General features: G+C 36.3%; 3 protein-coding genes and 1 non-coding gene across 5 annotated transcripts in view; 3 read left to right on the top strand and 1 right to left on the bottom strand.

Annotated features, from left to right (window-relative positions):
* Positions 1-9,510, top strand: part of caprin1a (cell cycle associated protein 1a) — a 16,889-nt gene extending 7,379 nt beyond the window's left edge. The window contains exons 12-19 of one of the 2 annotated variants that reach the window (XM_073837153.1): positions 1,452-1,504; positions 1,599-1,709; positions 1,796-1,924; positions 3,810-3,963; positions 4,054-4,254; positions 4,381-4,487; positions 7,074-7,134; positions 8,855-9,510. In XM_073837153.1, coding sequence (XP_073693254.1) covers positions 1,452-1,504; positions 1,599-1,709; positions 1,796-1,924; positions 3,810-3,963; positions 4,054-4,254; positions 4,381-4,487; positions 7,074-7,134; positions 8,855-8,919 — 881 coding nt within the window. In that variant the 3' untranslated portion in view covers positions 8,920-9,510. The remainder of the gene's footprint in view (positions 1-1,451; positions 1,505-1,598; positions 1,710-1,795; positions 1,925-3,809; positions 3,964-4,053; positions 4,255-4,380; positions 4,488-7,073; positions 7,135-8,854) is intronic. The other variant, XM_073837154.1, reaches the window with a different exon arrangement.
* A 3,509-nt stretch (positions 9,511-13,019) lies between these two features.
* On the bottom strand, positions 13,020-19,480 carry nucb2a (nucleobindin 2a). The gene is made up of 13 exons (XM_073837151.1): positions 19,338-19,480; positions 18,680-18,820; positions 18,008-18,115; positions 17,789-17,921; positions 17,524-17,627; positions 16,465-16,650; positions 16,290-16,380; positions 16,144-16,202; positions 15,946-16,038; positions 15,755-15,844; positions 15,432-15,602; positions 14,331-14,391; positions 13,020-13,763 (listed from the first exon to the last, which is right to left on the bottom strand). The coding sequence occupies exons 2-13, from the start codon at positions 18,818-18,820 to the stop codon at positions 13,510-13,512; spliced, it is 1,491 nt and encodes a 496-aa protein (XP_073693252.1). The 5' UTR covers positions 19,338-19,480; the 3' UTR covers positions 13,020-13,509.
* A 1,143-nt stretch (positions 19,481-20,623) lies between these two features.
* Positions 20,624-22,900, top strand: rps13 (ribosomal protein S13). The gene is made up of 6 exons (XM_073837150.1): positions 20,624-20,694; positions 21,276-21,324; positions 21,414-21,492; positions 22,167-22,336; positions 22,480-22,580; positions 22,824-22,900. The coding sequence occupies exons 1-6, from the start codon at positions 20,672-20,674 to the stop codon at positions 22,855-22,857; spliced, it is 456 nt and encodes a 151-aa protein (XP_073693251.1). The 5' UTR covers positions 20,624-20,671; the 3' UTR covers positions 22,858-22,900.
* On the top strand, positions 22,628-22,756 carry LOC141332579 (small nucleolar RNA SNORA19). The gene has a single exon (XR_012355354.1). It is a non-coding gene; the product is annotated as a small nucleolar RNA SNORA19 (small nucleolar RNA).
* Positions 22,901-24,018: the final 1,118 nt, after the last annotated feature.

The raw sequence follows: 24,018 nt of genomic DNA, 5'->3' as shown, positions 1-24,018 counted from the left end.
GTGAATATTGCAGTTACTTGTTCATCATTGTGTCAGTGTTTTTTCCCAAGAACAGCAGTGATGAAACGCGATCTGTAGAGCAGTTTGTCCGTTCAGGGCTACAGTAGAAACATAACGGCGGCTTCCATGTGGGGGGACCCGCGGTGTATGTAGATATAAACTGGTAATTGTAAGGTAATAAAAACATAATGGTTAATTAAGTAAGGTCTTTATTCACCCCTGAAAACATAGTTATGTATATGATATTGCATTTCTGTTTAGAGATAATCTTAAATATTACACACTGCACCTTTAACACAAAAATAGCTTTAATCTTTTAGGGGTATTTTTTTATAGCCAAATGTAATTTGCAATTATTTAGATTAATTAATTGACACATCATGTCAATCAATTAGGTTAAAATTTTTAATCGACTGCAAACTTCCTTGACTATTACGCCGGAATGGGAGTGTAGTTCCTAATCTTATCAGCCTAGAAAATTGAAGCTTTGCATTTCCACCGGTCTTAGTACACGATATAACTACAGAACAGTCAAGTTTTAAATAGGACAAATATCGAAACTCGTTGGTCATTTTTGAACGCGATGCTATTGGTCTAATAGGATTCAATGATCTATGCTAAGCTATGCTAAAAGTGATATCGCCAGAACAGGAGAACGGCTGAACGGATTTCAAAACGGTAAAAATCAACTTATTACCTCGGGGAGTTGGAGAATGAGTCTATTTCCAAAAAAAAGTGGAGTGTTCCTTTAATAAATTTAAGGCACTAATTATTATTCATTTGATATTATAGCAATAATATATAATATAATACATATATATATATATATATATATAAAATAGGCCTAATATTATTTTGTCATATTTGTGATTCCTGAATTTATATATGAAAACTTCGTTTTGAAGTGCATTCGTTATGTTTGTATAAGAAAATTCGTTAACCTAGCCTATTAAGTTGATTTAATATTCTTGATCATTTTTAGAAGTTAAAAGTTAAGAAAAAAGGAATTAGCTTGTAGTCTATATTTAGGGCTATAGGGTAATCTTTTTCTTAACTTTTATTACACTGTAGATCGAAATAACATAATGGTTAATTAAGTAAGGTCTTTATTCACTCCTGAAAACATAGTTATGTATATGATATTGCATTTCTGTTTAGAGATAATCTTAAATATTACACACTGCACCTTTAACACAAAAATAGCTTTAATCTTTTAGGGGTATTTTTTTATAGCCAAATGTAATTTGCAATTATTTAGATTAATTAATTGACACATCATGTCAATCAATTAGGTTAAAATTTTTAATCGACTGACAGCCCTAATTCCTTTTTTTTTTCTGTAAATGTATCACTTCATTAATCTGATTTCATTTCATGTTATTTCAATAATACCCTAAAATACTTCTTTCAATGTTGTTGTTTTTTTTTTGTTTTTGTTTTTTTTCTCACAGAATCCCGACTCCCCCAACACAACACGCTTTCTGTGCAGCCTGAACCCACGCAAGTAAGTTCAATTAGAAGAAACATGCTTTCAAGTGGTTTCTATCTGAAATCGTGTTCCTGAAATGACTTTCCTAAAACTCTGTTTGACTTTCCAGGTCCCGATGGTCTCGGCTCCTAAGGAGGCCTACTCCTCCACACCTCCTCTTTATCAGCCCCCTCATAACTCTGAACCCCGACCACAAACAGACTCCATTGACCCCCTGCAGGTAACGGCGTACACCGCAGTGGTTTGACAGATGCTGTGTGTACACAATGGCTTAGATATGTGAGTGATGTAGGATATACACCCTAGGTCTCCATGCCCCTGTCGTCTGAGCAGCCCCCCACCCCTTCCTCTCAGCCCCAGGTGTTTCAGCCTGTCTCCAAACCCCTTCACAGTGGCATCAACGTTAACGCAGCTCCATTCCAGTCCATGCAAGCGGTAGGCCTCAACCTGTCTACCCCACCCTCTCCAAATTCACCCCCTCAGAGTTTGTCTCTCCATTCTGCTTCTGTTCTGTTTTTCATACTGTGCAAGGGGCCATTCACAAAGAACACATTTTTGCATTACATTACGCTGTTTTTCCCATTGGTTTTCTATGTAAAAAAAAGTGTCATGCTTGATTGTTCTGCTAATGTCTTACATCTTTTGCAGCATCTCGTGGTGTTCTAATTAAAAGGATAGTTCACCCAAAAATGAAAATTCTGTCATTAGTTACTCACCCTCATGTCGTTCCAAACCCGTAAGACCTGCGTTCATCTTCAGAACGCCTCCATAGACGGCAACGAAACTAAAGTATTCCCAGTCCCAGAAAAGGGTAAAAACAGTCGTAAAAGTTCTGTTGTAAAAATAAACAACTTTAGACTTTGCTTATTATTTTTTCTTTTATTTCCACTGCCCCACAACTAGCATTTTTAAATGCAAAGAATGCATTCTGTGTGAATGGCCCTTGACAGGCTTGTTTTGTTTAAAAGAATATTATGTACTTGAGCATTTTGAGTTCATCATGTTCAATCATTTGTGGATGAGCCGTTTCTTGCATGACTATAATGGTCAGTGGTTTTTATTCAAAAAATCTTTTCTAAAAGATACGTTTAGTCAAGTGTCCACTTAGGGCTGGGCGATATGGACAAAACAATTATCACAATAATATTTTTTCATATCAGTCAATATTGATGATTATCATAAGTGTCAAATTTTTATTTCTTTTAATTTTAAAGGCAGATTTTTGCTCTACTGTGAAAGTTGTAAAAACCAGACAGTTAATTGTGGTTTTAAACTATTCTTTATGGTCAGAACATGACAAACACTGTTTCTGAATCATTTACACTTTTTTTTAGTCACTTTTTTTCTTAAATTAATTTTCAAATCAAGAAACCGGTTTGTTTTGCCTCTTAGAAATACACAATTGTTAGTAGGATGCAGATTTTTGGTAAATTGTAGCAACCTCATTTTTGTTTGGTGAAATTTAATTATTCTGACTGTTTGAGGGTTTTTTTTTTATTTTTTATAAATTGTTAGGCTTCCATAGTTGCATACATTTAGATCATGATAATCACAGTTAAAACAAATATAGCACCTCAATACCATGGTAAAATGTAATATGGATTCTCTGTATTTGTATGAAAAACAGTAGTTTGAATACATTTTGTATAAATGTGTAAACACTATAGATTAATCACAAAAAATACACTAATTATATTCCATTACTACTCCTTCAGTACATTTAATACGTTTATATTAATGATATAATAAAATTTGACACATACCCACATTTCTGACACAATACCATGATGCAGTAAGTACTACTGTAGATTTATGGTAAATGATGGTGATTTGTAGATTAAAAAGCCTTCTGACTGTATTGTTACACTGTTTGTCAGCGCTGTATCATCTGGCTATAAAGTTATAGAATTATTTGTGCTTCATGCTAAATTCAAGTACTTCACACTGGATCTCACATTACTGTTTAATGATTCTGTGACCGAGATCATCACATAAACATTAATCAAACTCTTGTTATCGTTTATCGAGGAAATTTATATCATGCAATAATTATCGTTATCAATTGATCGCCCAGCCCTGTGACCACCACTGCTCCAAAAAATAAAATAAAATAAAAATACTTGCATAGTGTAAATTACTTATTCTATGTGTCTATCCTTTATCTTCTTTTAAATGTGGAATCTTTTATTTCCCTTACTTTTAAAACTGATTTTACTTTGTTTGTGCCATGAAAACTGACGTGGCATAATACGCCCAAATAATAGTGAACTTATTACATGCCACAGTAATAAGCTTACATGTTTTTTTTCTCCTCCATTAGGTATTTAATATGAATGCTCCAGTTCCTCCAACCAATGAGATGGACTCTCAGAAGATTTCCAGCCAGTATCAGAGTAGCTACGGTCAAGGCTTCAGCACACAAACCACCCTTCCAGCTGAGCAGCAGGAAATGCCTCAAGAAGCCCTGCAGTCAGGTAAGAGAATTGCTGCATTTGTGCCGTTTTATCGTTTTAAAGGTGTATAACTAATTGGTTTATTAAAATATATTTTTGTTTTTCTTGTAGTTGGCCCTTTCCATTCTCAAGACCAAGGTATTCCATCTGTGGGGGGACACCCGCCTGCGTCCCAGCAGCCCTCGGGGCAGGGCACAGGGTTTGGGCGGCCAGGTCAGTCTTTCTACAGCAACAGAGCAATGCCACGAGCTGGACCCAGAAATCCTAGAGGGGCTTTGAACGGCTACCGTGGACCATCAAATGGATTTAGAGGTGAGGCAAGACTGCTTTAAATTGTACCAAAAATGTTAGTCTGTAATACAGTGTAAAATGGATATCTAAAAACATCCAGTGTAAAATATCACAACTTTTTTTTTTTTTCCTTTTTTAAATATATAGGTGGATATGATGGGTATCGCGCTCCATTCCCAAACACTCCTAACACCGGATACGGGCAAACTCAGTTCAGCGCTCCGCGAGATTATTCCAACAACACCTACCAACGGGTAACTCAAAACTCATACCGTGGAGATTTGAGAAATCATACAGGGGTATTTTCATCAGATAAAAAATGTTTTTAAGTCAGTTATTTCTATCTTTCCTGTAGTGTGTTAGTAGTAAATATCAATGTACATTTCCAAACATTCATTAATTGTAATAATCCAGTGAGCGTCTGACATCAGCCAGTGCTCCACACAGAGATCTGATCTCATCATCTGAAATGATATGAAGAAACGGAACAAACTGAGCCAGACTAAATTCAGAAGAACTGTGCAGAGTCTCCAAGATGCTTCAAGAAACCTGACTGCAAAGCTACTGTACTGTTAAAGGTTTTAGGCAAAATGCTGTAAAATGAGGATGCTATCAAAAATAATGTCATAAATAGATTTTCTTTATCAATTAACATCTATTAACTAAATAAAATCAACATTTGGTGTGACCATCCTTTACATTTAAAGCAGCCTTTGCCCTAGGTGCACTTGTGCATAGTTTTCAGGTAGCTTTGCCAGGTAGGTATCTTGAGACATTGCCACTAAGAGTGTGATATACAGTGCCTTGCAAAAGTATTGATACCCCTTCATTTTTTTTCACGTTTTATTGCAGCATTATGCTAAACTGCTTTAAATTAGTTTTTTCCCCACATCAATTTACACTCCATACACCATAATAATGACAAAGCAAAAACCTGATTTGCAAATTTGACAAATTTATTAAAAATAAAACACTGAAATAAGTACATTGCATAAGTATTCATACCCTTAACTCAGTACATAGTTGAGGCACCTTTACAGCCTCAAGTCATTTTGGGTATGATGTGACAAGCTTTGCACATCTGCATTTGGCAATTATCTGCCATTCTTTGCCTCACCTTTTCACCTCAAGCTCTGCCAGCTGGCAGACATTTTCTAGGGTCCTAGTTGTTCCAATCATCTTCCATTATGGATAATGCTTCTGTGAACCTTCAGTGCAGCAGATTTTTTTTTTCTGAACTCTTCCCTAGATCATTGGCTTAATGTAAGTCTGTCACTGAGCTCTACAGGCAGTTATCTTGACCTCAGGACTTGGTTTTTGCTCTGATATGCATTTTCAGCTGTTAGACCTTTTCTGAGAGGTGTGTGCCTTTCTAAATCACACTCATTCAAATGAATTTGCCACAGTTTAACTCCACTCGAAGTGTAGTAACATCTAGAAGCAATATGAATGTTCCTGAGCTAAATTTCGAATGTCCCAGAAAAGGGTATGAATACTTATGCAACGGGATCTTTTCAGTTTTTTATTTCTAATAAATTTAAAAGTTGTTACAAACCTGTTTTGCGCTTTGTCATTATGGTGTATGAGATGTGGATTGATGTGGAAAGAAAAGTAATTTAAAGCAGTTTAACATAATGCTGCAACAAAACAAAATGTGGGGAAAAAAAATGAAGGGGTGTGAATACTTTTGCCAGGCACTGTACAGTAGTCAACATTTGAAGTGGATCAAAAAAGTTAATCAAAGTTGTCCTAAGACAAGAATGGATATTCATTTTGATTTTAGGACAAATTTGGTGAAAGGTTTTGACCCTCTTCAAATGTTGACTACTGTGTATTGTCTTCGATTACATGATAATTGTTGATTTAACAGTGTGGGATTTGACATTGAGTATGCAAACAAAACACACCTACAGAATACATGCATACATTAGATGAAGTAAATGAGGTTAAACTAGTGGCATATACATTTAGTGTGCTTTTTTCACTGCATGATTCAGTCCATTCAAAGGCATTTAGAATGACCACCAAATTTAAGATATGGGGGCAGAAAATGTGAATATTTATATAATTTTATAGTAATTCACATGAGTAGTGTCAATTTTATCTCCAAAAATCAGCTTGATTACAAATGTGATATTGATTTTATACAACAGTTTAACAAACAAGAAGTTAAGATTAAGAGACTTACCCATAGACACCATAGTTCCTGTTTTTGCTTAATTTCGCCAACAAAAATCATTCCAAGCACAGTGACGTGAAGAAACTTGACAGTTTCATTCCTGAGTGAATCAACCATTTAAATGATTTGGGTTCAATCGCAATGACCAAAAATGCCCATTAAAGGTAAAAATCAACTTTAACTAATTGGAAAAATTTAACGTGTATCACTGCTGTGAACTGACCACACAGAATATGAAGAATATAAAAAAAACAGGAGTCAGCTGTCCACTGTAATCCTACCAGCACAATATCACACTCAGCAAAATATTGTCTAATTATCATTATCGTTAAAACCCCAGAAAATATTGTTCTGCTGGATTTAGTTTCAGTTTGTTCTGTTCCTTGTCATTCCAGACAGACTGGATGATGTTGAGATCAGATCTCTGACAACAGCCAGTGCTCCACACAGACTCTTTGTGCAAACAAAAATCTCCCTGGATTATTACAGTTAATGCCAAAACGAATGTTTGGAAATGTAAACTGAGATTTTCAACTGACGTAAAACAATTTTAGCTGGTGAAAATACTAGTGTACTAATAATTTTGGCTACCGCAGTATATGCGTTACCATAATAGAATATGTTTTAAAGTCCTGCATGTTTTGTTTTTTTTCTTTTCCAGGATGGATATCAGCAAAGCTTCAAGCGAGGAGCTACCCAGGGACCTCGAGGTTGCTCTCGAGGTAATGCTCAAGCGATGCGATCCTAAAATCTTTGGGAAGACTTGTTACTTTTTGGCCACTTTGAACATTCAGTTATTGAGAATGTTTTCCCCAGCCCATATTTTTACTCCTATCAGTGGTTCGGTTTGGTTTTTGTTTTGGCTTACTGATTAAAGTAAGCCTGCTTTGATAGTTTTAATATACTAATGTGTTTTACAGAGACACAATGGAGAGCTGAAACTGTCAGTGTTGTGATTTTTCAGCCAGGTCGCGTTTAAAACATAGATATTCCTGTAAACTTGAAAGATTTTCATTAATTTATTTTTTTTATAAAATAAAATGCAAAAAGATAACTGCCACTGTCGGTCCAATCCATAGGAGTGTTTTTGATATTTTGTTGGCCTGTTCCCCCCCTTCCCATACTTTGGTTCTTGCCTGTGTATTGGGTACTGAAGGCATTAATTGTTTGTTTGTTTTTGTTCACCCCATTTCATTTGAAGAATTTTTTTTTTTCTGCTGTCCTGCCCTTTGTATGCTCATGTCACTCCTTGAGAGAATGTTTCAATAAAGATGTATTGCATTACCTGCTTGTCTGCTGCTGCTTTCTTTTTGCTCTCCATGCTCGGAAATCCTCTCACCTGTCCTGTGACCCTTTTGTCTGCCAAATTGTTGGAGGTTGACTTTGTTTCCTGTAGTCTTCTTAAGGGGAGGCAGGTGATTGGTCCGTTTATCGGCCCGTTTTTCTGCAGCTCTGCTGTTTGCTTTTCCGCCTCTTGCGTCATGTACTATATCCTGCTTTTCAACGAGATTAAGAGTTTCTTTTAATTTGGTGTGAAGTGTTAATGCAGCAAAATGCCCTAAGATTGCCTCCATGATCTACAACACAGTTCCAAATCAATCCATAGCCAGTGCACTGCTTTTCCTGCTTCTGTCAAGTCAGAAAACACAAATGTTGTTTCATGTTGTTCCAAACCTGTATTTTATTTTTTCCCCTATGTGTTATTACAATATTGACACTGCTGTTTTTTTATACAGTGGGGAACCCAATGGTGGTGATAATTACAAAACGCCAAAAAAGGGCAAAATATATTTATTTATTGTTTTTATTGCTTGATTGGTTACTTTTGATTCTTACTTGCAAAATATGGGTTTGGAATGAAATCAGGGTGATTTAATTATGGCACAAAAATACATATTTATATTTTGGGGTGAACTATCTTGTTAAATGGTCTTGTGTGACTTAGCATAATATTACAACATTAGCAGCTATTTGTTGGATTGTACATAATTTTAGGAAAGCCAAAACAAACTGAATACTCTGTGTAACTTTCAGAGAATCCTGCTGAGAATAATTATGTTGCTACTGACATTTGCTCTAACTGCTGCTTAAGATGATTTAAGTTTATTAAATTTGCAGTGATTTTATCTTTATAATGTCACTTTGCTTTTTTTTTCCCACGATGGCTAGATAAGAACAGCTGGGCTGTTCCTTGTACTACAGTCCAACTGTGAGAGTATGTGAGTGCTATAATGATAAATGGAGCTGTTCTGATGAATCTCTTTCGTAGTTTTGCGATTGATGGTTTGCATTTAACAATAATGTACATATTTTATGGGTGTTTAATGAACAGAATAGGGTTTCAAAAGCGTGGAAAGTGCTCGTAGTAATTGGCCCTGAAATCATTGAATGCGCCTAGACTATTTAACTCCACATTGATTTTCTGATGTATTTGGGTTTCAGGACGAGGGGGATCATATCGGTCCAGCAGAGGAATGAGTCCCATGGCTGCCCAACAGACCAGCTAAACCCAGTCCTTTAGCCATTATCAGCCCTGTTCCACCCTTTTATCTCCTCCACCCGTTTGGACTCTCAAACACGAGCCGTGCCACTCCAGACCATGTAGTTAGATGACTGCATCTTAGCAAGTAAGGACACCACCAATGGTTTTGGGAAAACAGTATCAATGAGACTATAGCACTCCCAGCACTGTAATTGCTCAGAGCTCTCAAAGCTTTCTCTCAATCATATGCTATTGCACAGCCTTTACACATTTGAGACAGAACACGTGCCTTTGATTATAGGTGTCTGGATTTTAATTGAGCTTGGTGGATTGACGACTTAGTAGCTGGGAACAGCCGCTAGATTCTGAATGTGAAGTACACCGTATACCAAAGGCACTTAGTTTTTGGCCAAACGAACTGTTAAGTGAATGTGAAAAATTTACTTGTACGTACTGTATTGTAACGTGATTTTTCTCTTTTTTTTTTTTGGCACAGCCAAATGGTTTACAGGAAATGCATTGTACTGTATGTGGCTGAATGACTGCTTCATTGTATTTCTTCCAATCAATGTTGATTAGAATTAATGCTAACTAATAAATGATTTTTGAAGGACAAGACACTTCAAAAGTTATTCACACACTTTAGGTATGACGTAAGAGTAGAAAGACTCTTCTTTCTACATTTTATTTCTTAATGCAGTTTTTTAGATTTTTGTTATGCACTTGATATGATGTTCACAAATGATTTTTGATGGGGTAAGTAACACAAATTTAACAGAATTAAAGGATTAGTTCACTTCGAGAACAAAAATTTACAGATAATTTACTCACCCTTTGTCATCCAAGATGTTCATGTCTTTCTTCAGTCACAAAGAATTGTTTTTTGAGAGAAACATTTCAGCAAAGTTTTTTTTTTATAAGATTTATTTTTTGGCATTTTTGCCTTTATTACGATAGGACAGATCAGACAGGACAGGAAGCGAAGTGGGAGAGAGATAGGGGACTGGATCGAGAAAGGTTCTCGAGTCGGGATTCGAATGCAGGATGCCCGGAGTGCAACGGCGCTGAATGTCAGCACGCTGCCCAGAAGGCTATCGGTGCAGACCTCAGGAAAGTTTTTAAGTAGACTTCTATGGTGCCCACAAACTTAAAAATGCAGCTTCAAATGGCTCTAAAGGATCACAGCAGAGGAAGAAGGGTCTTATCTAGTGAAACGATCTGTTATTTGCTTAAAATTTTTTTTTTAATTTATACACTTTTTTTTTTAACCACAAACACTCATCTTGTCTAGCTCTGTGATGCGCATGTGTACTTTGTGCACTCCAGTTCAAGACAGTTAGGGTATGTCGAAAAAATCAAATTTTTTCTTCAAACTTCAAAATTGTCCTACCTCGCTGTTTTACCTTTTATGTAAAAGGCGTTTGACCTTCTTGGTATGTTCACATGTAAACACTGGGTTGGTACTTCTGCAGTAATGTAGGACGATTTTAGAGTTGGAGGAGAAAATGAGATGGGAGTTTTTCAGCATACCCTAACTATTGAACTGGACTGCACAGAGTACGCATGCACATCACAGAGACAACACAATACGAGCTTTAGAGTTATATAAATTGCGATTTGTTTTTTTTTGTTTTTTTTAAGAAAATAACTGATTGTTTCACTAGATAAGACCCTTATTCCTCAGCTGGGATCATTTAGCCCTTTGAAGCTGCATTTTGGAAGTTCAAACTCGTGGGCACCATAGAAGTCCACTATACGGAGAAAGTTCCTGAAATGTTTTCTTCAGAAAACAATTTCTTTACGACTGAAGAAAGAAAGACATGGATGTCTGGGATGACAAGGGGGTGAGTAAATTATCTGTAAATTTTTGTTCTGGAAGTAAACTAATCCTTTGTGTGTTTGAAAAAATATTAGTAAAAGCTTCACATTTCTGCTTTTAATCATCTAGAAATGGTCCCCATTCACTATAATTGTGTCTCACCATAACCTTCATTTTTGCTTTGATTGAGCTTAATTTTTACTGAACTTGCACTATTCCTTTATCTTAAAGGAGAAGTCCTCTTCCTAAGTAAAAAAAATTCCTGATAATTTACTCACATTCCAGGAAAACATTCCAGGATTTTTCTCCATATAGTGGACTGCAATGGGGACCAACAGCTTGAAGGTCCAAATTGCAGTTTCAGTGCCGCTACAACGGACTGTGCATGATCCCAACCGAGGAATAAGGGTCTTATCTAGCAAAACGATTGGCCATTTCCTAAGAAAAATACAAATGTATATACTTTTTAACCACAAATGCTCGTCTTGCACAAGCTCGACCTCACATACTACGTTATCACACATATGTGATGTAGGCAGAAGTACCAACCCAGTGTTTCCAAAGCGAACGTGCAAAGAAAGTCAAACGCCCCTTACAGAAAATTGGAGAAAATGAGTTTTTCATCCTACCCTACCTTTTTGAACCAGAGTACACAGACTAAGGAACTAACCACGCTACTTTTTGTGTGAAGATATGCACATCGCAGAGCTAGTGCAAGATGAGCATTTGTGGTTAAAAAGTACAGTCAAGCTTGAAATTATTCATACCCCTGGCAAATTCTGACTTAAAGTTACTTTTATTCAACCAGCAAGTTTTTTTGACCAGAAATGACACAGGCTTCTCACAAAAGATAATAAGACGATGTACATTCATCTTTAGCGATGAGCTCCAACACTTTCAGGTTGGAGGGTCTCCTTGCCATCACCCTGATCTTTAGCTCCCTCCACAGATTCTCAATTGGATTTAAGTCAGGACTCTGGCTGCGCCACTGCAAAACGTTAATGTTTTTGTCTGCTAACCTTTTCTTCACCACTTTTGTAAAACATTAGGTTCCGACCACCATGTTTGACAGTGAGATGGTGTTCTTAGGGCTGAATGCTTCTCCTTTTTTACGCCAAATGAAGGCTAAATCACTGTGACCAAACAATTCAATTTTTGTTTCTTCTGACCATAAAACAGAAGACTAGAAGTCTTCTTCTTTGTCCAGATGAGCATTTGCAAAGGCCAAGCGGGCTTTTGTGTGCCTTATCTGGAGAAGTGGTGTCCTAATTGGTCTGCGCCCATGGAACCCAGCGGTGTGTAGTATCTGTTGGACTGTCTGCCTTGAGATGTTGCCACCAGCAGAGCCCAGATTCATCAGGATGGCCTTGGTGGTGATCCTTGGATTCTTTTTTTTACCTCTCTCACTATCCTCTTGGCCAGCACAGGTGTCACTTTTGGCTTCCGACCACGTTCTCTGAGATTTTTCACAGTGCGGAACGTCTTGTATATTTAATAATACTTTGCACTGTAGCCACTGGAACTTCAAAACATTTAGATATGGTCTTATAGCCCTTTCCTGACTTGTGAGCAGCCACAATGTGCAGCCGCAGGTCCTCAGTGAGCTCCTTTGTCTTAGCCATGACTGTCCACAAACCAACAGCAGAGAGCTTCTGTTTTTCCCCTTTTGAGTTGATTAAAACAGCTGTTCCCAATGAATCAGGGTAATTAGGATGCTTTAGAACAGCTTGGAATCGTTGGAATGGTATAGAACTTTGGATTTTCCCATAGACTGTGACAGTTTGCAAAGGGTATGAATAATTTTGGACATGCCACTTTTTGTTCAAATGTAAATAAAACCTGAGAAATATTTTTTTCCACAATGATGCCTCTTGTACATCGTCTTATCTTTTTGGAGAAGCCAGTGTCATTTATGGTCAAAACAAAACTTGCTGGTTGAATAAAAGTAACTTTAAGTCAGAATTTGCCAGGGGTATGAATAATTTTGGGCTTGACTGTACATACATTTTTTTCCCCAAGAAAATGACAGATCGTTTCACTACATAAGACCCTTATTCCTCAGATGGTATCGTGTAGAGCCCTTTGAAGTGGCGTAGAAACTGCAATTTGTATCTTAAATCCATTGGCTCCCATTGAAGTCCACTATATGGAGAAAATTCCTGGAATGTTTTCCTCAAAAAACATAATTTCTTTGCGACTCAAAAAAGTCATGAAGATCTTGGATGACGGGGGGTGAGTACATTATCAGGAATTTTTTTAATCTGGAAGTGAATTGCTTGTGATGTTTAATGTTCATAAAAGAAAACTTGTTTCAAATAGATTTTTTTATTGACTTTACTCCTAAAGTTCCCACTGTAAGCAACAGTTAAACTCCAGAGTAGCCATAATCAATTAAAAACTTCCAGTACAATTCAACAATATTCTGATACCACACAACTAGGTCTTAAGTAGCTCTTTATGGCCATTAAAATTTCAGAAAAATAAATGTGCAAAACAAAAGCGTACACACAGACATCCAAACCACTGTGTTGGAAAATAAAATAACCACAACGTATGAAAAAAAAAAAAAAAGATTTTCAATAACAAAAAGAAATCAAACACACTTATATCAAACAGCAAAGTCTGCATTAACTGTATTATGCTTATGAAACCAGCCAATTCCTTAATAATTAAAACCGCAGCACACATAAACGCAAATTATCATTGACTCGTACTGGGCAGGAGGTACTGTTTGTTGAAGTCTCTGGTGCTAGGTCAGTTTTCACACGGTCAAGCAGGAAAAGGCGTATGACCGTTCTATGGCACGTTATTGTGGTCGAGGGGCATCTGTAGAGAATCATGGGGTGGGCTGTTGTGTCCTGGAGGCAGTGGCTGGTTTTCTTGGGGTACATTTTGGTGTTCCTGTCCTAGATCCTGTTGATTTTGGGGTACATCATGATGTTGTTGTTGTTCTGGAGGGATATCTTGGTGTCCTGGGGGCAGAGGCTGGTGCTCAGGGGGCACAGGATGCTGGTCATGTCCTAGTGACTCAGGGACAGCATTTCCTTCCACTGTTACAAGAGATGTAGAGTGTTTTATATTATTGCTAAGAATAATGGATTACACTTAAATTGAAATGTTTAAAACTCCAGTGCCTTTGCCACAAAAATGTTACATTGAAAATAAGGTGTTACATTAAATGTAATGTTTAAAATTTAAATATATTTGCTAAGAATGCTCTTTTAAAATCAAAGTTTGAAAGTTTAAAATTCAATCATTTTTTTAGTCAGGAATGTCACTATTAAAACACGTTACATATTATATTTAAATGGTTTAAATTCAAGTATATTTAGGAATAATGATGTGGATATTTTTAATATTGTTTTATTTTATTTATTATTTATGTATTTTTATTTACTTTTTTCGTGTGTTTTTTTTGTGCTTTACAACATGTTGCTGGAAACCCTGTTAACCCACTGCATAAATAACTGATATAAAGTTTCTTTAACCATCTCCCCAATATTGTTAAACTAGAACAGCAGATTTTACATTCAAAACCCAGTGAAAGAAGTGCTAGCTAGTGTAACCTTCACATGTACTGGTTATATATAAGATTCACAAGTGAAGGTATTACTTACGTTGCATCTCAGGTGGAACCGGAGCATTCTCTGTTTTTAACCGCTCCATGTGCTCCACAGCCTGATAAGGAAGATGCACAGAATATTTTATTAATTTACTTGTTCTAAAAGTCTTTTTTTAATTATCTTTTTTTTTAATTCAATGAGCAGGTATATATGGAAGCCAGTTTCTGCCACTGAATAAATATAAAAAAGATAATTGAAAGTTTACATCTCGCAATTTTGACTTTTTTTCTTCACGCTTTTTTCTCAGAATTGTGAGATAGAAACGCATAATGGATCTTTCTCACATTTCCGGGTTTCCGGGTTTCTCATTGCGGAAGTTGGGTTAAATTCGAGAGCAGTGAATGGCAGAGTACCACAAATATATTTTTTGTATTCCCATTTGCTCAAATAGCAAAAGAAAATCTTCACAATAGTGTTTTCACGACTTTCAGTCATAGGAAAAAGATTGAGAGAGACTGATGTCGGCAATCAGAAGAGAGAACGATGTCAAATTTACTGTCCCAAAGACATGGAGAAACACCCTTGCATTAGCGTTAACTAGTTTTTTTGTAACTTGATGAAAAGGTGATATAATACAAAGTATGATGTTATAAATGTACACACATATTTTTAAAAATCAAAATATTAGTATAATAATGAATGTTGAAACACGTCATCCCAGTCTTGTGAAAAGGGTCCATTGTGTGTTATAAAGTCAAGAATTGTGAGATATAAACTCACAATTCTGAGAACATAGTCTTGTTTCCCTCTCAAAATTGGACTTTATAACTCGCAACTGCATAGTCAGAAATGCATGACTTGCAATTGTGAGCTATAGTCACTATTGCAAGATATAAACTCACAATTCTGACTTTTTTCTTAGAATTGCGTGTTTATTCCAAGAATTGCAAGTTTATATCTCATAATTCTGACTTTCTAACAATTGTGAGTTTATTTCATGCAATTCTGAGAAAAAAAAGTCAGAATTGTGAGTTTGTATCACACAATTCCGAGAAGAAATGTCAGAATTGTGAGATAAAAAGCTGCAATAACCTTTATTTTTTATTCAGTGGCAGAAACAGACTTCCATATGTATGAAAAAATCAGTTCAGTTACCTGCTGCAGTTCTATTTTCTGAGCATTGAGCTGCTCCTGCTGTCGCTCCAGATCCTCTCTCTGCTTCTGAAGGTCAGCTGCTTTCAGATTTAAGTCTTCCTCCTGCCTGACCAACTGCTCCTCAAACTCTCTCATCTCTTCTTCAGTATATGCTTGGTTTTGTTCTAGAGTCTGGGGTCATCCAATAGCCCAAGAATTATTACAAAAAATGAATGCTTTGAATACCAACTTATTAATTAAAGGACTAAGTTATTAGGCAGTAAGTTCAATCATCCAACATTAAATAATAAATTAGTGGGTATTAAGCATGTGACCGTACTCACTTCCCAGCTGTCTGGTTCAAGAAACTCTTTTTTCCTTGTGGCAATCAGGAACTCATCTAAGGACACCAGTCTGTCTTTATTAGAGTCAACCTGTAAAGGCCAGAAGATTAGATTTAAAAATGACTTTTCCCAGAGCTTTTTCAATCTTCCTGAAGTTACCAGGCCACGCATTATTATAATCATCATTTAACCTCGTTCATGACGTGTTCTCTCATTCGCAGCCTCTCCTCCTCCATTTCAACCATGTCGTCCTCTTCATTAGTTGGATCATAGATCTTCTCCAGCTGATAAAATAATCATAATAAAAGCCATTTCATTGCTACTATATAACAGAAGTTGTATTTTTATTCTGTGGTGAATTACGCAATTGTTATTATTATACTGTGTACCTCTTTTGTGAACAGGGCTTCCAGCTCTTGCTCATCAAAAAAGCCATCTCCGTTTGTGTCTGCAAGACCACCATCGAACAATAGTAAGCATATCATTTTAGCATTCTCATATTCAGGATTCAGCTAAGCTTTTAAAAATATTTTACCATGCAGATTGAAGAATGTTTTAGGGTCAAAATCTTCAGGGTCAAGGCCATCAGCTTCTTCCCACACTTCTTTGAGTTGATCCTTGCTACCCTACAGACCAGAACATCCGAGAAACATGAGCATATCCTCAATGAAATCACAAACTTCATGAGAAGTTAATACGTGCCGACTCACAGGGTGATTGACTTTAGGGTGATCGGCGTGTTTCTTCTTCATCTCCTCATAGTGCTCCTCTTCTTTCTTCCTGCCCTCCTCATCAAGTGTCTTCAGGTGTTCCCGTCTCTCGTGCTCTTTCATCATCTCGTACTTTTTAAATTCTTCATGCCGTTCCTTGTCGTAGTTTTCCAGATCTTTTGTAGCCTATATTGCAAGATCATAAATGTGACTGAAAATGGCAAGACATGTTTTCGTCTTCAGTTATCTTATGAATGTGAAAAGTAGGAAAATGGCCTTGAGATGTTTGCTAAAATGTACCTTGGATTTAAAACAAAGAGTATTACAAGATGCTCTTTTGAAGTGCATATGGAAATTTCATAAGAGTGTATTTGTAGAATGCAGTTTAAAAACAATTCTAACCAGTACAGACTAAGACGCAATATTGAGTTTCATAGAAAACCTGAAAAGTTCACATACACTTGATTCTTAATAATGTGTTGTGACCTGAATGATCCACAGCTGTGTTTTTTGTTTAGTAATAGTTGTCCATAAGTCCCTTGTTTGTCCTGAACAGTAAACTGCTTGCTGTTCATCAGAAAAATCCTTCAGATCCCACAAATTCTTTGGTTTTTCAGCATTTTTGTGTATTTGAACCCTTTCCAACAATGACTGTATGATTTTGAGATCCATCTTTTCACACTGAGGACAACTGAAGGACACATATGCAACTATTACAGAAGGTTCAAACACTCACTAATGCTTCAGAAGGAAACACGATGCATTAAGAGCCAGGGGAGTAAACTTTTGAACAGAATGAAGATGTGTACATTTTTCTTACTTTGCCTAAATATTTCCTTTTTTTTTTTCATTTATTTAGAAGCTACTTATGTTTCCCAGAAGACAAAATAAGTCAAATTTACCCTGATATTAAAATTCAAAGTTTTCATTCTTGATCTTATGGATTACAAGCACCAAAATGAAGTATGAAATAAAGGGAACATTCAAGCATTCGAGGTGACAGCCACAGAATCAAATGAAGTATGATGGATGCAGGGTAACTGTAAGCAAATAACATACCGATTTGATGAGTCTGTCCAGATCCTCAACCTCAAATGTGTGTGGGTTCATGTGGTTCAGATATTCAAACTGTTTAAGTAACGCCTGGTGGTCTACTGCAATATCTGATAAACATGAGAGAGAACTGTGTTAAAAAAATGTTCCGAAGACCCATTTGGCTTTTATGGTCTGACTCTGTTCATTCATTAATATGCCTTTACACCTATGTAAAAGAAATAACTTCAAGAGCTTATTCAACTGTAATAATTTTTACAGCTATTCTTACCATTCCCTCCTTCTATGTCTTGCTTGGCTTTGATCAGGGTTCTCAGGCGGCTAACCTCTTGCCTTTTCAGTTCATCCAGCTTGGTTCTCACATGGTGGCTGACAAAGTCAAGCTCTTTAGCCAACTTCCCTTGCTGAAATCAGCAGGAATGCACAGATTAGCTCTGTGTGACCTTTGTATTGTACAACACAACACAAATAAAGCCATGCTGTTTCTTACCTTGATATCTTCCATGTCTGTGTTGTGAAGCTTTTCTCTAAAATGTTGATCTTTTTCAAGGAAATCGATAACTTCCCTGAGATAGCGGTCATAATGTAGTCCAGTGTCCTACAATATAAACAATATGAATATATTTACATTTATTCATTTAGCACGGTTTACAATTGGGGAATTGATGTGACTTTTTTCTTTTCGAAGTAAATGCTTTTCAAATTGTGAGCTTACTGCCACACATAAATAATCATGCATATTTGTAACCCTGGATTACAAAACCAGTCTTAAGTATATTTTAGGTATATTTGTAGCTATAGCCAACAATACATTTATTCATGAATTATTGATTTTTTCTTTTATGCCAGAAATCATTAGGATGTTAAGCAAAGATTATCTTCCATGAAGATATTTTGTAAATTTTATACAGTATATGTATTAAAACTTAATTTTTGAATAGTAATATGCATTGCTAAGAACTTAATTTGGACAACCTTAAAGGCGATTTTCTCAGTATTTAGGTGTTTTTGTTTGCAAAACCCTCAGATTCCAGATTTTCAAATAGTTGTATCTCAGCCAAATATTGTCCTATCCTAAAAAACCATACATCAATGGAAAGCGGATTTATTCAGTTTTCAAATGTCACGGCTTGTTGTGTAATTGTCTGATCAAATATCTTACCACACTCTGGGGAGGCTCTTTGACTGTTTCCTCTGGGATTTTCACTTTAGTTTTATCTAGGCTTATTGGCACTGCCTTGGCCCAGGACATCACACTCGCCAGCACAAGGCAGCTGGTGAGGAGCCCCTTTAAATAGGACATCTGGAAAAATCAGCACACATATGGATGAAATATTAGACGGAGATGACAGTTCTATCATATTAGACAACGATACTGCCAGTTTGTATCGCTCTGCTATTTTTGGGAATCGTATGCGAGTCTGAAGACTCGAATCAAAATATTTTCGACATCGCAGTTCGAATAGGTCTGGGTAGGTAGCTCAATAGGGTATGAGACACAGCCAATGATTGGCAGATCAGCTCTCCAATAAACCCGTTGCTAAGGATAAACATTAACAGGCAGTTAGCGGGTCACTATATTAAAGTGACACTCAAAATATACATGGTTATGTATGGCAAGCCATATTGCATTACAGAAATGTGGTTCAAAAGGGTGGCTGAGCTCGATACATAGAGGCTAATTTCATTAGCTTTCATTTCAAAGTGAAATCTATGCCAGACATTATTGCGAAACTCGCTGAACATTTTATAAGTGAAAAGTTGAATTGTTGATGCTGTATTTGGGTTAAGACAATTCGCAATTGAATAATGGAACTTACGGTGTCAGATCGGTTTCTATCGAGCTATCTCGGGTGTTTTCTGCTTCCTTTCATTACCGCAGGCTTCCTGACTGTCCGCTATCTTGGACTGATGATGGTGAATTACAGAGGCGGATTCAGAACCGCTAGCGAGCTAACAGAGTAGAGCATGGGAGTAGAGCAGCAGGAGGAGACAGAGAGCTCGTCCACGTAGATCAAGTACAGCGTTTGAATTACATACTGGGGTTTAGTGATATTTGTTTCTATGGTACAGATAGACGACTTCCTAAAGGGGGCGTATGGGGGCTCAGAAAGCGAATCCTCCGCTGAATCGCATGTACACTTAAAGTATGCTAGATTAAAAATAGTTAATTATAATAATTGGTACATTTCATACTAACAGAACATTTTCCAAACGATATCTATAAAATACATTTTTAAACCTTTATTTTTTAATCCTTCACAAACGCCTGTGATTGGTCCATCCTGATTAGCGCTGAAAAATGTAACGGTTAACAGGTGATCTAACCATGTATAGGCGCGTTATCATGTGTTTGGATATTAATAATTAATGTTTGAATAATAATTAAAACCCATATAATGATAATAAGTCGCTTAAATTGATAATGAACTTAAAAAGCAGTTCCAAATAGGATATTTATAATTTATCAGGACCGCTAAGCTCCGCCCATAGTAGAACACTGTTGGATGCTACTGTTCTATCCGCTTATTCTATTTCTATAGCATGCTTACAGCAGTAGGGCTTTTCTTATAGCGCCACCAGCTGGTGGATATGAAAGCAGAGATGTATTTTAGTTAAACGACAAAACACAACACGTATAACAGGACGACATAAAATAAATGATGAAAAATGTCAAAAGAGACAATAAAAACATGAACCGTAATGGACAAAATTATAATAGGATTTTATGGCAAAGAACTAGATCAACCCCAAATCTTTTATTCAAAAAATCAAGAGAGAGAGACTTAGTATAAAATATGATTTCTGAATTTAAACATTTATGGAATTCTCTCATTTTAATTCATTTTTATGCAAAATTTGATGATATGCTTTTCTGGATTTATTGGGAAAACGTGCATTTGTCCAGTTCAGATGACAGAAATAGATGACAGAAAATTGACAATAAAACAATAATATAAAAATACCATATTTAATATATTTAACTAAAGTCTAAAATAAGCGAAAAATACAAAGAAAAGCGAAGGAAAAAAACTTTAATGATCGTCAAATCAACCGACAGGAAGTGATATTTTACATCACTTCCGCCTCGTTACTTCACTTCCTCTCGGCCTCGGCTCGGTCTTTCTCTTTCCTCGCTCTCGAAACCGCCATCATGGGTCGTATGCACGCTCCTGGGTAAATGTTTATTTTACATTAAAAACACATTCTATGGGCCACACTACCAATCCAAAATACAGTTAACTCTTTATAACATAGACTGAGCCTGGAAAATGTATTCCGTTGGAGCTAGAAAAGAGTTTTTTAGAAGTATATTCAGTCCCACGTTCTCTTCCTCTGTGAAGCGTGATGGCAGCACATGTATGAGGCGCTGCTGGATGGGCACTGAGGATCTTTACATACTGATTCTCTAAATATTCACAGTTTATCTGCGCGGTCTGATTGTTCTGGTATCATGTCACTTAAATTTACATAACCTACGTTTGTATGTCAGCTGTGTTCGTCCGTTAGTTATGGTTGATTAAAACACCTCCTAAACGGTTTTTATGCGTTCATCAGATTATTTAATTGACAAACTCTAATGTAAGTTCACTTTGGTTTTAGGATGCCCTTCCATTCATTTACCTATGCTTTATATGACCTACTGTCAGTTAGCATGTTTACTGTTAAGCTTACTACAGCAACTGGAAATTTAGAAGTTGAAATTTAATGTTTTGTTCTGGAACATGTATTTGACTGTTAAATGTTTTATTTTTCAGCAAGGGCTTGTCCCAGTCGGCATTGCCCTATAGACGAAGTGTCCCCACAGTAAGTCCATTGATTCTGATTCATGTGGAACAATAATGCTTCTCCAAGTTGACAAACCAGTTAAAATATTCGATTATTTTGTGTTTTAGTGGCTCAAACTGACATCCGATGATGTTAAAGAGCAAATCTTTAAACTGGCCAAGAAGGGTCTGACCCCCTCACAGATCGGTAAGTAAGGAAAAGCACATACATTACAGCACATTTATACACTGTAGTCATGCAAAGATGAGTTTAAAATTGATTAAGAAGATTAAAAGAAACAGTCAACTAAAGTGAATGGAGTTTGTAAAATGGTTAAAGAGGTGGCGCGTTTCACATTTGTAAGCAGATTTCTAGTAGAAGAGAATGCTTTTGTTAACTGCTTAAGCATCTTGACGTTTTTTCAATCATATGTGACCCTGGACCGCAAAACCAGTCATAAGTAACACAGGTATATTTGTAGCAATAGCCAACAATACATTGTATGGGTCAATTATTGAGTTTTCTTATGCCAAAACTTAGGATATTAAGTTCATGTTTCATAAATATATTTTGTAAATGCATATTTTGAGATTACTAATATGCATTAAGAACTTCATTTGGACCACTCTGAAGGCAGTTTTCTCAATATTTATATTTTTTGGCACCCTCAGATTCCTGATTGTCAAATAGTTGTATCCTTGCCAAATATTGTCCTATCCTAACAAACCATGCAAAAATGGAAAGTTTATTTTTCATTTCAGAGGATGTATAAATCTCAATTTTAAAAAAATTACCCTTATTACTGGTTTTGTGGTCCAGGGTCACATGTTTTGTAGACAGTTTCATTTTGAAGCTAATGTTGTCTGCCCTTTTCTCATTAGGTGTGATCCTGAGGGATTCCCATGGTGTTGCTCAGGTGCGTTTTGTTACTGGCAACAAGATCCTTAGGATCCTGAAGTCCAAAGGTCTGGCACCTGACCTGCCTGAGGATCTCTACCACCTCATCAAGAAGGCTGTTGCTGTGAGGAAGCACTTGGAAAGGAACAGAAAGGTAATGAAACAGATGTTTATATTAGATCATAATATTTATGCGTCTTTACTGTGCATATGATCATTTTTTGAAGATTGATGGAAAAATCAGTCTAAAACATTTGAACTGTTTTGTCTCATCATTGTCACTTGTGTTCTTTGCAGGACAGGGATGCTAAGTTCCGCCTGATTCTGGTTGAGAGCAGAATCCACAGGCTTGCCCGCTACTACAAGACCAGGAGAGTACTTGCCCCCAACTGGAAGTAGTGAGTGTTTGGTTTACCTTTTTTATGACATTAGAAAAAAGTATGTAGTGCACATTTCATTGTCCCATTCTTCCTTTGTAAGAACTGAGATATTTCTAATGTGCTAGATAAACCTTGGAGGTTAATTAGCAGTTTGGCTCGATTGTGCCGGCACTGCCAGTCCCCTTCATACAAAAACCTGCTTTGTCTTTCAAAAATGCACTTTTCTTGAATTTATCTGATTCATTTGTTTTTCATCCACAGCGAATCCTCCACAGCTTCTGCACTGGTGGCATAAATTTGCAGTTTTTGGACAAATAAAAATATTTGGATCAATTCAAGTGTTTGTGTTATTGCTGTCAGATTGGTTATCTTTACTCCCGCTGGGTATAGAACCATGGTTCATTCCAAATTAATAGTTTGAGAATACAGTGGTTACATATGCATGTATTAGAATTCTAGTCATGTAATTGTCTCATTCAGAATTCATCACAGCTGGATATTCACTTGCATCTGTGCATTAATGGTTAATGCAGTTGTGAAAATGAACCTTTTTTGTTTAAATGATCATTTTGCAGACATTAAAAAGCATTGTATCCAGCATTTTGTAGTGCTTCATGCTTTGTTACTGACAGTTTAAGAACACTGAGAATACAGTAAATGTGACCCTGGGCCACAAAACCAGTCTTAAGTAGTATGGGTATATTTGTAGCAATAGCCAATAATACACTGTATGGGTCAAAATTGATTTCTTTTATGCCAAACTTCATTAGGATATGAAGTAAAGATCATGTTCTATGATATTTTATAAATTTCCTACTGTAAATCAACTTAATTATAATCATTTGACCAACTTTAAAGGTGATTTTCTGAACGTTTTGAATTTTTTTGCACCCACAGATTTCAGATTTTCAAATAGTTGTATCTCAGCCAAATATTTTCCTATCTAACAAACCATACATCATTCGAAAGCTTAATTATTCAGCTTTCAGATGATGTATAAATCTCAATCTTAAAAAAAAGACTGGTTTTGTAGTCCAGGGTCACATATTAGTTTAAATTACTGCTTAAAATAGAAAAAGGCAAGTGTGACCGTTCCCAAAATACAACAGCAAGAAAGGGGTGTGTTGATTTATTAGCCATTGTCTCATTGACATTAAGTTTAATGGATGGCTAAAGATCTAATTACATGTCTAGCTGACACCCTAGTAATGCAATTTTTGGTGTAGATAAATCTTGTTATAAAAAAAATCTAATGTTTGTTCACCTATACTGGATTGTGAAATACTATAGACTTGTGCATGGCTCATAAAGTTAATAAGTCTGCTAGCTGACTCACAGGTGGGTGTCATGAGCGTACAGTGAAATAACAATTATTCTAAGGAAATTATTCAATTAGATTAAGCCATAGTTCAATTACTATATTTATCATATATCATTTTTGTAAACATGCCTTAGA

The sequence above is a fragment of the Garra rufa genome, chromosome 3 (genome assembly GCF_049309525.1).
Source record: "Garra rufa chromosome 3, GarRuf1.0, whole genome shotgun sequence".
Lineage (NCBI taxonomy): Eukaryota > Metazoa > Chordata > Actinopteri > Cypriniformes > Cyprinidae > Garra > Garra rufa.
Note: the sequence above shows the minus strand (reverse complement) of the source record. Positions and strands in the feature narration are given on the sequence as shown.

What these genes read in the sequence shown, in the direction of transcription:
- nucb2a (XM_073837151.1), bottom strand. Translation starts at nt 18,820, where the DNA reads ATGTCCTATTTAAAGGGGCTCCTCACCAGCTGCCTTGTGCTGGCGAGT. An exon ending in AGACATAGAAGGAGGGAATG is followed by an intron (nt 17,628 to 17,788) that starts GTAAGAATAGCT and finishes CATGTTTATCAG; the next exon opens with ATATTGCAGTAGACCACCAG. An exon ending in GGTTCCACCTGAGATGCAAC is followed by an intron (nt 13,764 to 14,330) that starts GTAAGTAATACC and finishes CTCTTGTAACAG; the next exon opens with TGGAAGGAAATGCTGTCCCT.
- rps13 (XM_073837150.1), top strand. Translation starts at nt 20,672, where the DNA reads ATGGGTCGTATGCACGCTCCTGG. An exon ending in ATAGACGAAGTGTCCCCACA is followed by an intron (nt 21,325 to 21,413) that starts GTAAGTCCATTG and finishes TTTGTGTTTTAG; the next exon opens with TGGCTCAAACTGACATCCGA. An exon ending in CTTGCCCCCAACTGGAAGTA is followed by an intron (nt 22,581 to 22,823) that starts GTGAGTGTTTGG and finishes TTTCATCCACAG; the next exon opens with CGAATCCTCCACAGCTTCTG.